This window comes from Catharus ustulatus, chromosome 2 (genome assembly GCF_009819885.2).
Source record: "Catharus ustulatus isolate bCatUst1 chromosome 2, bCatUst1.pri.v2, whole genome shotgun sequence".
NCBI classification, from domain to species: Eukaryota; Metazoa; Chordata; class Aves; order Passeriformes; family Turdidae; genus Catharus; species Catharus ustulatus.
Genome location: NC_046222.1, coordinates 70,004,917 through 70,018,926, shown reverse-complemented (window position 1 = coordinate 70,018,926; position 14,010 = coordinate 70,004,917). Strand labels below are relative to the sequence as shown.

General features: G+C 36.8%; 1 protein-coding gene across 1 annotated transcript in view; it reads left to right on the top strand.

Moving 5' to 3' along the window:
* Positions 1–14,010, top strand: part of KLHL1 (kelch like family member 1) — a 183,349-nt gene that overhangs the window by 76,552 nt on the left and 92,787 nt on the right. Inside the window, exon 4 of the mRNA XM_033053069.2 lies at positions 4,321–4,517. Coding sequence (XP_032908960.1) covers positions 4,321–4,517 — 197 coding nt within the window. The remainder of the gene's footprint in view (positions 1–4,320; positions 4,518–14,010) is intronic.

The following is a 14,010-nucleotide window of genomic DNA, read 5'->3' as shown; positions in this document are numbered from 1 at the left end:
CGCACTGACCTTATTAACATCATACAAAGGTGGGCAAAGATGCAGTGATTCCCTGTAAACAACACTAGGTTTAAAGTAGTTTAAAGTCAGTAGTGTAGAAAAGAGAATAAAAACCATAAAAAACCCCAAAACTGACAAACAACAAAAACAAGAACAAATTTTAAAAAAAAACCAAACACAAAACCACAAACCACCCCAAGTCAAAACTGTCCCTTAACTTGAGAAAAGGTTTAATGACAGAACAAGAATATCAGAGTATTCTTATATTATCTGTTCTTCACATTTGGTAATGAGGTAATAAAATTTATGTAGTCATTTTGAGACTGCATGCTAAAGGCAGGCATTTTAATTTCTGAATAAGCAATGCACATAAAATTTTTCACAAATACGGCTATAATTTAGAATACAATTAGAATACATTAAAGTTCTTTTGATTGTTTTTCCTCATATTTTTTCATCTTAATTAATGTAATACAAGGGAGATTTTAAGCTCTAGTTAATTTGTTTTTCTCAGACTAAGACACTTGTGCAAGCTTCTTATTGCATAAAAATGTGAGGGGGAGGTGAACTGAAGAAGCAGTAGTATTAATGCCCCTTAAATATCCCATTAAATATTTTTAAATAGATGCTTGGATCTTCTAATTGCCAATATGAAACTGTCTGAAGATTTCATATTTTATATACAGAGCCCCTTAACGGCTTTTTTTTTTTTCAAACTCAGACCATGCTGACCACTTGATTTACCAGAGGAAACTGCATAAAAATGTCATAGCACTCTTCTGAAAAAGAGAATACAACCCTTGTGAACAAATTTATGAAGGTGTCTTGATTTTTAAAAAAAAAAGTAAGTTAGATTTGGAAAGCATTTAGATGGATTAAAAACCTATCTAGCATTGAAGCTAAAACAATGAAGAACAATGCACTCTTTACCTTGTACTGAGTGTACTTTTCTAGCTTTTATCATAGATATACTGAGTAGTAAATTTGTATTTCTGAATTTAGTTAAAATTAAGTCAAGCTATAATGTATTCATATCCCCAGATATACCAGAAGCCATTGTATGTTTAGTTCTTCTATTAAAATATAAAGCAAAAATGTGTTTACACTCTTCTATAAAATGTTAAACACTTTCTTCAAAATGTCCATGTTATTTACATAAAGAAATAGATGATTAATAAAACAGATAATATTCTTTATTGATTTAAACTTAGTTTAATCCTACTATTTTCCAGCTAATAATGTACCAGGACTAATGTACTTTAAAGTGAGCAGAAGATCTCTCAGTTTGAAAACAAACAGATTGAGGTGGTTTCAATTGATTCCTTTGGTTTCTTCTCCTAAGGGTAGCTGCCTTTAATGATAAAAAGGCGAAACCATAAGACTGTTACCTTTCCTCACAAAGTCTGGATATTGAAAATGATTCTTTCTATACTTAGATGAGTTTTGTAGAGCCAGAGACTTAGAGACATTTTTGAGCTCATTGTTGAAAAATCGACAGCATGTAAGAAAAGGAGATGAGATTTGTTTGTTTGTTTGTTTGATTTCATTTGGGTTTTGGGGTGGGGTTTTTTTATATTTCATTTATATTTCAAAGATGTTTTGCAGATTTTAATTTTTTTACTTCTGATACCAGGATTGTGAGTTTTAACCTAAAAATAACTATCTTTTGAATGCTTCCACTTTGTAGAGAGGAACTGTCTTCCAGAGAATAGATTCTGTGTTGAGCCAACCATTACTTGCAGGTATGCAGGAAATGTGGGAGTGTCACTGATGAATATATGGGTCAGCCAAGAATCTGCTACTGAGTGTGTCTTCTGACCACATTGCATAAAGATGTGGTGTACAGAAATTGTGAGAAAAGGTTAGAAAACATAAAGAAAAACTCATGGGACATTAATAAAAGAATAAAAATAAGGAGAGGAAACCCACTGAAATTAGGCTGTATGCTTGATCTGATGCACTGACCTTTGCAAATGGATGTTTTATAACTAAATCTAGTAAAGTATAACTTCATAATTTCCATCTCATATTGAAAGCTCGAGATACAGTGAAAGGAAAAAAGATCACATGTGCAGGGTTAATGTTACTGTGTTTTGGCTTTGGTATTGCAGTATAAAGTGTCTTTTCTTTTCAATGGCATGCTGTTGTGAAATTGAGGATTTTAGAAGTCCTTAGTGCTGTGCAATAGAATTATTAAGATTTTTGGGTTAATTTTTTTCCGTGTGACAACAAATGCAATGTTTGTGTGGTGAAAAGAGTGAGTTTATCTAGGTGTTGAACTGTAATACTCTTAAGAGAAAGATCAATATACACTTAAGCCTCTTATTGTTGGAAATTATTTTTCCAAACAATAAAACAATAAAATCAGAAGTATTTTTTAAAAATTTGTATTATATTTGCACATTTTATTTTCCTATTCTTTTTTCCCAGTTCTCCAAAATATCCTTGTAATCTCTAATTACAGTAATTTCACGAATACAAGCCGCACCAATTTGACCAAAATTTTGGTGGAAACCCGGAAGTACGGCTAATATTCCGGGGCGGCTAATCTATTAACAAAATTCTAAAAGCTGCCAACACGGAAGTGAGAGCCCGCGGCAGCCCCAAGCCAAGCTGGAGCCCGGCCGGCCCCGGCAGAGGTGGGAAAGCCTGGCAGAGGCGGGGCCAGCAGTGTGGGGGGCGGGCGGCAGAGCCTGAGCCAGCAGGGCGGGGCAGGGAGGGCGGCAGAGCCTGAGCCAGCATGGCGGGGGAGCCCGGGAGAACTGGGGCTAGCAGTGCAGGGGAGCATGGCAGAAGCAGGAAGGCCGGCGGGTGGGGCTGCCTGGCAGCGGGGGAAGCCCAGCAGAATCGGGGCCAGCAGCGTGGGGGAGCCCGGCGGTGCGGGGGCCTGCAGTGCCGGCCAGGGCGAGGAAACGCGGCGGCGGTGCAGACGGGAGGGGGCGGCCGGCGAGCCTGGTGGCGGCGGCGGCAGCCCTGCTGGCGGGGCGAGCGAAAGCGGCGCTCGGCGAGCGAAAGCGGCGCTCGCGAAAGCGGCGCAGGGCGAGCGAAAGCGGCAGCGGGGCGAGCGAAAGAGGCAGCGGGGCGGGCGGCGAGCCCGGCGGCGGCAGCCCTGCCAGCCGGGCGAGCGAACGCGGCAGCGGGGCGGTGCTGACGGGAGAGGGGGGCCAGCGAGCCCGGCGGCGGCGGCAGCACCACCCAGCCAGCCCCGCCGAGCCGTGGCGCTGAGCTGGGCCACCCGGCCCCGTCGGCAACCATGAGCGGGCCGAGCCTTCCTGGCCCCGCCCCGAGCCAGTAAAGCCCGCTATGCCGCGATCCTGTTACTAATTGGCCAATTTGTGAAAGCTGCGCATGGATTCTCGCGACGAACGAAAGTGCGGCTAATATTCGGGGTGCGGCTTATCTATTGACAAAGACAGCAACATTGTCGAGGCACCGGGGGTGCGGCTTATAATCCGTGCGGCTTGTATTCGTGAAACTACTGTAGTAGTTTTTAAAGCTATTAATGTAAGAGATTTATAGGATTCTAATGTAAAAATAAAATTTAATATTATGGTTGGGTCGGGCATTATAACAAATTACATATTCCAGCCTAAAATAAATTATTTTTAAAAAATATTTTATTCTGTTTTACCTTTTATTTACTAAAAAGTGTGTCAGTCTGAAAGGTAAGGCTAATGACATGTGAAATTACAAAATTAAGTTCAATATAAGTATTAATTAATGGTTCTTTTCCCTAATATAAATTATTTTAGAGGAACTATGTGTTATGAGAAGCCTGCCATATGTTACTAAGATAACATTAATCCGAAAGTCGCATTACAAATAAGTAACACAACATTTAAAGACTGTTAAGCCTTGTTTTGAAGATGTGTTTAGGGGTTTATTCATCCTATACTAGGCAGTTATTTCAGTATTTTTCAGGGAAGTAAATGGCTGTGAGGTTTGCTCTGCACCACTGAAGATAACACAAGTTTTATCACATATTTCAATGAAAAAAAGAAAAGAAATCCTACAAAAAAACCATGCACAGCCTGGCTGATATCAAGATATTCCAAGTCTTCTCTTCCATTTCGAACAGTACAGTCTCTCTTTTTATGCCTGGTATATGATTGAATTAATAGTGGTTTAGAAAGAAATATTTCTAATACTGTCATTTCCAGGTCACTGGGGTGTTCAGTCAGGGAGATTAATCCTTTTCTTCACATTTTCTGTAGAGTTATTTATAGAGAGCTATGATTGTTTATAAAAACATCTTTTGATACAGCATGTTATGTAAATACTAAGTTTGCATTTGTTATCAATACTTTTTTTTTTTTTCAGGCTGCTTGGAGTTAAAAGAGGACACCATTGAAAACCTTCTAGCAGCTGCCTGCCTCCTCCAGCTCCCTCAAGTAGTAGAGGTTTGCTGCCATTTTCTGATGAAGCTTTTGCACCCATCCAACTGTTTAGGAATACGAGCATTTGCTGATGCACAAGGGTGCACAGAACTTATGAAGGTGGCTCACAACTACACCATGGTAAGGCAGTTTTGGAATATCTAAATTATAATCTCATGAATCCTTTATATCCTCCACAAGTAAAAATACCGTGTTAGATTTTGAATTGATATTATTCTACATTCTATTCTGTATTTCTATGGAACTTTATTTCATAAGTGGTCCTTTTGAAAGCATCGAAGTGTTGATTCCTAAGAACTTCAGTGACAATTGGCCTTCTATGATGGATTCTCTGTTTCCTGGGTCAGAACCATATATTACTTATTTAGATGCATGATCACATACAGGTGATAGTAGTAAAGTATGTAAATCATTATAATACTTTTTAGTCACTTTGGTTTCTGCATGGGAGCCCTATGAAGGGAAGTTTCGTTGAGTAATGGTTTTGGGTTGTTTTGTTAAGAATTTTAGTCGTCCTTTTAGTCATCTGTGAAGTAGATTAAGGCAGGAAGTTCTAGAAATAAGGAATTTCATCTGATAATATTTAATATTTGTCTAGTTTCATCTGACAGAACAGGTATGGAATTAATGTCAAAATTTAACCAGAATCAATGAAGCAGAAATATGCTACTTATTCAGAAATTAAATCATATTGGTAGCCATTTGATTTTTCATGGTTTGACAAAATTAAAAACATCTGACTCATGAAATTAAACTTACATAAAGAGTAGATTATATATCATTTATGAGAAATAATGGTCCCTTTAGGTCTTTATTGAAATTATTATTGAAGTAATAGAGCACATTTCAGTGAATCTAATTCTCTTGTTCAGCATTTAATTCCTTATTTATTTATTCTTTTCTGTAACTAATAACACATTGCAATTCACAGGTTTAACTGTGTTTTTCACCACTACAGTTCAGGTAACTCTACCCATGTTACACTTCTGAAGCAAATTCTGTGATTTCTCTGTATTAGAGGTCCAAGCTAGTCAGTTCAACTGTCTTCTGTCAGTAGAAAGAAATAAGCTCTCAGAGCAGCATTCATGTGATCTTGTTTCTAATGAAATTGTGTTAGGACTGAACAGATGTGTTTTGAAAAAATCCAACCTTTTAATCAATGTATTTCTTAGATTTATATATGACTTTTATATTTTCAGTTTGTTTTGTTGTATGAACATAAAAATAGAGAAAAATACTGATTTCACTTTTTTTTTTAAATTGATTATGCTTCTTTAAAAGAACTTACTGAAATATTTTTGGGTGAATGAGATTAGTCATTATAGTGCATTTGAAAACTTGTGAATAATACACATCTAATGTATCATAAAGTTCACGAGGATCAGTGCCATGACTCAGATATTAGGTATATAATTTATTATTCTTTTAATGCTGAAATCTAAAATCTCAATTATGTGTAATGGGAAAATCACCAACAAAAGATGTCAGATCATAAAATATGTTGTAATTAATAAGCAAGCTTTGATTTATCTTGAAGGGAATTTGCAAGCATGCACAAGTTTTTCTCTTTGCAAGAAAAACAGATAATCACCATGGACTGACAGTACTTTTTCTGACCCAGTGAAAACATAACCCTAAAAGATAAGTTTCATAGTGTGTGATATTTTCATAGGCATTGTGTTACTTTGTTAAGGTGTGAGTCAGCTCACATCTATTTGACTTACTATTTTGTGTTAGTGTGTGTGGTAGATCAGTTGTGAGGAGGGAAGGAGTGCCTTACTGCCTATCTTCACTACAGCACTTTCAATCAAAGAGAATCTACATAAGAGAAAAGTGATTAGTTCTTCTACATGGATACATAACCAGGAAAAACTTACACAGTTCAAGGAAGATACCCTGAGGAGTGTGATAGAGGAACAGAGACCTGGAAACATGAAGAAAGGGGAGGAATGTGATGAGCACAGGCAAAGAGTAGGTGCATAGTCTCTGAGGTGACAGAAGGTGTTATTTTTTACTTCAGACTCCAGGACGGTAGTAAGGACTGTGATGAGAGCAAACATAAAGTAGGACAAGAGGGAATTTGTTGACAAACTCCTCCAGTCTTATGCGGGGGTTTGAGGGGAAGTGCTAGCTATAACAAGGATGGAAAATTCACTCTTTCCTTTAAAAAAAGTTTTTTTGCTTTCCAGAGAACTTCAAGGCCCTTTCTTCGAAGCTTTCCAGGGTGCTTTTTTTAAGAGTTCAAAGTGGTGTATCTCAAATTCTAGCTCTGTGAATCTTCTTCCACAGTGTTATTGCAAAAGCTTGCTGTGAATAGGAAGTAATAATTCTCCCTTAACTCCAGAATCTTGTGCAGTTGTTTGCTTGAGATTAAAAAAAAAACCTCAAAGAAACAATAACTCTGTCCTGGTGTAGGAATGGGGGGCAAGACAAAGTTTTTCAAATAATCTTGCAAAAGTAGATTTATACATTACCTTATATGATGGATTGTACAATAATTTTGAGATGTGGCTCAAGTTGAATCTCATCTTTGAATAATTTTGCTTCTTAGCTAATTATGATTGAAATCAAATATTAATTGATTCATTTGAAAAAAACAAGTAATAAAACAATAGCTCTCTGCCTGCATTATACCTCGCAAATGCTATACAGCTTTTCTCCAACAATTACTTTTAAGTAGAAAGTAATTCATAATTGTCTTCACAATAGCATTTTAATGAAAATCAATTTATTTTCATGAAATAGTTTGCTTCATTGAGTCTCCATAAATTTTTTAATCTTCATTTTTCAAAGAAATCTGCTTGCCTGGTCTCAGACTTGATATTAGTTCTAAATTACACTGTTGTTATATAACTTGCTTTGTGCTTTCACATAACATGTTTTGAGGGTAAGACATTTGAGGTCATAATTTTTTTTATACTGAAGAAGAAAAAACTCCTAAAGAGCAGACCAATTAATTTAAGAATCCTGTTGACAGAAGATATATAATTCCAAACACATTTTCTGTCACACTGAATAACTTCCATTTCCCTAACCTTGAAATCTGTGGAAACAAAGAATACAATTTTTTATTTGCATAGTGCTCGCAGGTATGTCCTATCTAATGTAATTAAAATTTGTTAACTATAAAGTTATATATACCTTTCTATGAGCAGAGGTATAATATCCCTGGTGTTTACTGGGATATTTAGTCTTCAATTTCAAATATCAAATTATGAAATGCAAAATCTAAGGGAGGAAGAGCAAATGTGTTCATAGAAGAGGGGAGGAAGTGAGGAAATGAAGATAGGAAAAACAGTGAAGGAAAATCAGATAACATTTGAAAATCTTAGAAAATACATTTGCCATAAGCAAAATATGAGATTGTTGGAAGAAAAGAGGAAGGTAGATTTCATAATTGGTGAACAATGAACGTTGAAGATTTCTATGTTTGCGTTCCCTGTACTTTTTAGAAATGGAACCTGCATGGCAACATTTTAAATGAAAGCTTTGCAAGGAAGATGTTAATAAGAGAAAAAAATGTAAATTGTTATTGGTTTCTGTTTTAGGCACATCAGAGTTAATGTAATTTGCTTTATTTCTGAAGTATGAAGATGTCCTGCCAGTGTTTTATGGTGTGATTTTTATTTCTAAATTATTTTTAATGAATCTACTAATTTAAATGGCAGCACAAATATCAATGTCTCCTGATTTAAAACTTCTGTACTTCTTAATTGCAATCTGGGTTGTTACTAGCTTGTCACTTTCTGAAAGCTTTCAATCTGCAGAACCATATGTCTGATAAGTTTAAATTCCTAGTTTATTGCCAGAGTTAAGTAAGATGATAGAGTGAAATGCATGTGTGGTATCTTTAAAAAAAGCAACATAAAAGCAGCAAAAAGGAACATATTAATAATCTGAAGCAAATTATTTCTTCTAGCAGTCGTTTTTAGTGACAGTACTTACATCTTCTAGTTATAAGGGGATTCATATGTAGGGAAACTAACCTCTAAAGTCCACAATTTATCAGCTTGCCATACTTGTCAGAAATTTAAGTCATACTCTTGGGACTTATCTGTCTCTTTAGAAAATAGAGTGAAGTGTAATTTGAAATTGTGGTGGCCACCTCGTTGGGATGCAATTATTTTTAGAGTAGAAGATGTTTTCAAATATACTGTAATTTGAACCACTGTGTGTTTATTGCTGAAGGTTTGTAATAGACCATAGTAGATTAATGAAGTCTGTGGCTTTAATACACCATTAGGCCTTCTTACAACAAGTACTTTGCTACATTGGTAAATACTGAAAGAGGAAAAGTAAGTCATATTTTTCCTTAAAAAGATAATTGCAGTTTGGTTTTAAAGCCTGGCAAATTATTGAAAAAAAAATACTCATACTTGGTACGGTTTTGAATATAAATGTAATTTGCTTTCTGTCTCCCAGTAAAAACGATAGTTCTGCTGGTGTTACAATGTATAGATAATGTTTAGAAATTGAGAGTGTTACCTTCCAAGATACAGTAGCAGATGGTTCATCTCATTATTGTGCCATTTGACTTAAACCTGGTTGCTTCAAACAGAAAATTGAAATACCTCATAGATACAGCTATTTAATCTGTCAGTGCTTCACCTCTCAGGAAACTCTACTTAAACCTCAGTGATCATTTTGCATCTTGAAACTGCAATTTGCGAGTTGAAATGATAGAGCTTGTTGCCTATTTTTATTTCACCATATTTCAAAGTGAATTGCTAAACATAAACTTGTAAAATCTTCAAATTACTTTGATGCACTAAGCAGAAGAATGGCCATAAGTAAGAATTCCTTGACCAGAAGAACATAAATTAATAAAGTGATTGATGTGTCTGTAACCCAGCCATAATGTTAGCAATATAAAGTACCCTAACATATGTTACAGTTCCAAGCCTGGGAGATGCAGAATGCTTGCAAGTGTCTTTGAATTAAGTGGTAAAAGGTGTTTAGCTTCTCAGAGATGCAGTTCTGTGCTTTGCATTGCAAGGGTCATTAGTCCCAGCACAACAAAACATTATTCAAACTTAATTATGAGCATGTAAGTAATCTCAGTGACATGTACTGACTCTATATGGACTCTTTAATTTATTGAGATTTCTCATTGTGCTGCAGGTGGAGAAACCATTTCATTTAGTTGAAGTGTATGCCTTATGCAAATTTTTTAATGATCTTTTATGATGAAGAGCTTCAGTGATCATTTTATTAGTTTATGTTTATTATCTACGTTACAAAATTTCACAGTTAAAACCTGTTGGGCTGGAGTGGGGGAGGAGTGATATGTAAATCCTTTCCATTTACAACAGTTTATGCTGAAGCATATTGAAGTATTGTAACATTACTCAATATTCAAATTAGGAAAAATATTACTGATTTATTGATAGATTTTCATAACAGTCATTAATGAATTTTAGTTGTACATTCAGATATCAGGAATTTGTTTCAGTGTTAGTATAGTTCTAACTAAAGTCAGATAGCAAGTGAGGCAAGAAAACTCTAGTATTATAATTTAACAATTCTGTAGTGCCATGGTAAGGAGTATTATTCCTCAACTTCATATTTCCACTAAATCACTCCAAACTGTGCACTGCTCACTCCCCCTTTTCTCTTCCCCTCCCCCTGCAGCAGGACTGGGGAGGAGAACTGGAGCCACAAAAGATGGAGATCATAGGTTGAGATAGGAAAAATTTAAGGGAAACAGCAATGAGATAAGAAAAGAAAGAGTAACATCAACAATTCTATACAAATGGCAAAGTGTACAAGAAGGAGGTAAATTATTCACATGTTCACCATGGGAAAACGCCACAACAATACTCAATTGCTTCATCTACCACACTACCTGACCTGGAAGGGAGCTTCTCCCAAACCCCTGGAAAAAGGAATGAGGTGGTGTAGAATAACCTCGAGGTCCTAGCTATCCTTCCTCTTGGCTACTGCAACAATTAATCCTGTCCTGGCTGAACCCTGTTCTGGCTGTTTAACATCATATATGTACAGGGTCATAAGGTTGCTTTCCACTATTTAATGTAGCTGACCACATGCTGCTCAATAGATACTGATCAGATAAAAGCTTTTTTAACTTCAAAATGTGCTTTGTTTTTGGCCACTTTGACCTCTTTACCACCACATCGGTGACATATGAGTAAACAGACAAGGAAATGGATGGAAAGCTGACGGGACAGAGAGGCTCCAAGACTTGTGATGTGTAGTAAGAAGTCCAGCTGGTGGCCAGTAAATAGTGATGTTCCTCAAGGATACTTCTGGGGTCTAACACGGTCTAGCAACTTCAGAAATTATTATCTGATAGGATGGATTTGTCTCTCAGCAAGTTTGCAGATGTCATCAAACTGGCAGGAGGAGGTGATTGATATGTTTGAACACAAGGCTGCTATGCAATGGGCTGGAGGTACAGAATCACAAAATCATTAAGGTTGGAAATTACCTCCAAGATCAAATCCTGCCTTTGAAAAAATACCACCATACCACTAAATCATGCCACAAAGTGCCACTTCTACTTGTTTTTGGAATACCTCCAGGGATAGCAACTTCACCAGTTCATTGGAGAGCCTGTTCCAATGCTTCAACACTTTCAGTGAAGAAATTTTTCCTGATATCCAACCTGAACCTCCCTTTGTGCAACTGGAGGCAGTTTCGCTGCCCTTGTCCTGTCTCTAGTTGCCTGGGAGAAGAGCCAAACTCTACCTCAACACAAACTCCATTCAAGTAGTTGCAGAGCAGTAAGGTCTCTCCTGAAACTTCTTTGAATCAGGCTAAACCATCCCAGTAACCCCAGTCACCCCAAGAGGATTTATGTTACAGACCCTTCCCTGGCTGTTTTTGGCCACTCACCCCCAAGCCTTCAGGGTTGCTTGGGGTTGTTATGACCCAAGTGCAGGGCCTGCACTTTTCCATGTTGAACCTTCCACCACTGGCCTTGTTCCACTGATCCAGCCTTTCTGATCCCTCTGCAGAACTTTTGCATCCTTCAGCAGATGACACTTCTGCCCAACATTTTGTTTCCTGCAAACTTACTCACGATGCACTTGATTCCCTCATCTTGATCAATAAAGGTATTTAAAAGGCCTGGCCCCAAAATGAGAAACATCAGGAAGTTCAGCAAAGGGAAATGCAAAGTCCTGCAATCTAGGGACAAATAACCCCATGCACTGCTACGGGCTGGGGAGGAACTGTCTAGGAAAAAACTCTGCAGAAAAGATCACCAAGCTGAGCGTAAACCAGCAATGTACCCTTTCTGCAAGATCAACATCCTGGGGTGTGTCACCGAGAGTGAGAAAGTTGAAGAAGGTGATCCTTTCCTATTTGGCACCCATGAGACCAAATATGAAGTGTTGTGTCTCCTTCATGTACTTTCTCAGTACAAGAGAGACATGGATATAATGGAGTTAGTCCAGGGGAGGTCACCATGCTGACTGGATGATGGAACTGTGCATGAGGGAAGTCTGAGGAAGCTGGATCTGGTGAGCCTGGTGTACTGAAAGAGACCTTACTGCTCTCTGCATCTACACAACTGAGGGGATACAGACAAGGTGCAGACTATTGGTAGGGGTGCAGATTAGTAGGCAACAGACACTAATTAGGATACAGAAAATCTCAATTGAATGTTAAGATTATTTTTTTAGAACATTGGGAGTAGTTAAATACTAGGGAAGTAACAACCACTGTAATTTTAGGGATCTGTTCATAGAGGCATTCAAGACATGACAAAATGTTGCTAAGTAACCTGACCTAGTTAAGGCGTGCACTGAGCAGGGACTGTGACTACTGTGACTTAGATGAGGTCACTTTGAAGCAAAATTATTCTTTAAGGCTGTTAAATATATTTCCTGTATGTTTTCAGTGGTCTTAGATATGAGCTGTGTATCCAGGGATGGCGTGAAGCAAAAGTTCAGATTTTTTATATTTTTAATTTTATTGCAACAGATGGATTTCCCAGAGCTAGCATTTAATTGAGTTTTGTTAGCAGGAAGCTATTGGGAGCATGTTAGCAACAAGTTAACAGTAACATACCGAAATTTTAAAACATTCTGCAATTTTCTGGTTTTTATGTTCGTAGTACTAGCTTGGAGTAAAATGTTTAATTACATCTCTGTTTAAAATACTTCCTAGATCTACATAGAATGCTGATTTTAAAGAAAACAGGTCCCTTCACTTGACTAGATAAATTCTGATTTTTAAAGCTGTTATTCTGATACTGTTTAAAGATTGGGTTTTTTCATAAGATCCTTCCTCTCTCTAGCATCTCTGGACAAGTAAAATTAAGTTGAAAATACTCCAAAGACACAAGAATAATTAAAATAAATAATATTACCAGAGAAATTAAAATTAATGGCATTAGGGAACTTACCAATTATGCACTACCAATTATGCCTGACTGGGAAATATATTTTTTGAGGTTTAGAATTTTCTCTATTTTACCCCTTTAAAGCCATACTAGTGATACACAAAAGTGAATAATTGCAACACTTCAAATGCAAGCAAGAGTCACAAGATCCTTGTCACTTTAAACTGGACCACAAAATTTGATCTTTTATTTCGCTTGATAGGATGACTTTCTTAGAATATTTCAGTAGCTTTAAAAAAAAAAAACAAAAAACTAATATTGCTGTTATTATGACTCCTACTCCCAATTTATTGTTTTTTTATTTCTTTTTTGAGAAGAAATTGTCCTTTATAGATCACCTTTCACACTTTCAGTATTTTTAAGATTCTTGTTTGAAAGCAATAATCAGCACTTAGCACAGTGTGCTGCTTTCATTTTAAGCTCTCTTTAGTACAGCTGTGACATAGCACGTTACAGCACCACTCCATCAAGACACAGTTGGAGAAGAGGAAAGTAAGAGTGTTTCAAGAACTAGCATATGGACAGCAAGATAATTAATAGAAAATAGAAATGACAACTGCTGGTAGTAAAATGCTGTGAAATCTACAGGAAAATAGTTAAGGAAATAGTCTATAGTGCTTTAATCACAATTTCATGGCTTCTTAATAATCAGGAACTTCAATTTTGTTGCCTAGATGCTCTATTAAAGAGGTTAGTATGGCAGAATTCCGAATTATTTTTAGAGAGGGCTGCTCTGAAAAGTAATACTGTCAGGTGAATAACATTTTTACATTATACACAAGTCTCAACTTTTCCTATAGCTTTAATTTGTTTTTCAAGTTTATTCTAGTTCCAGAAAACAGAATATTCAGCAGCAATGTTAATATCCCATTGAACTAATACCTTCTATACTTTAGACATAGAATTGCATACTAAGGGTACACTGATAGGTCTCTTCTTCATATGGTAATTCCCTTTGAGGTCAGCAGATCTACATCTCAACCTCTCAAGTGAAGAATATATCAATTTATAAATGCTGCTTCATCTGACTGAACTGTATGGCAATAAACTACTGCTCTTAGAGGTATCTCAGGACAAGCAGACTTGAGCAGACTTAATCTAACAAGCATTGGTGAATGCCTAAAATCAACATGAATCTATTTCAGCATGTGCAGAACTGCAAACATCAAACTAAAAAAGTGCTCCAAAGACAGTAAATCTTGGAGGATTTTCTTGACATTCATGGAAAACAATGGAGATGAGAAA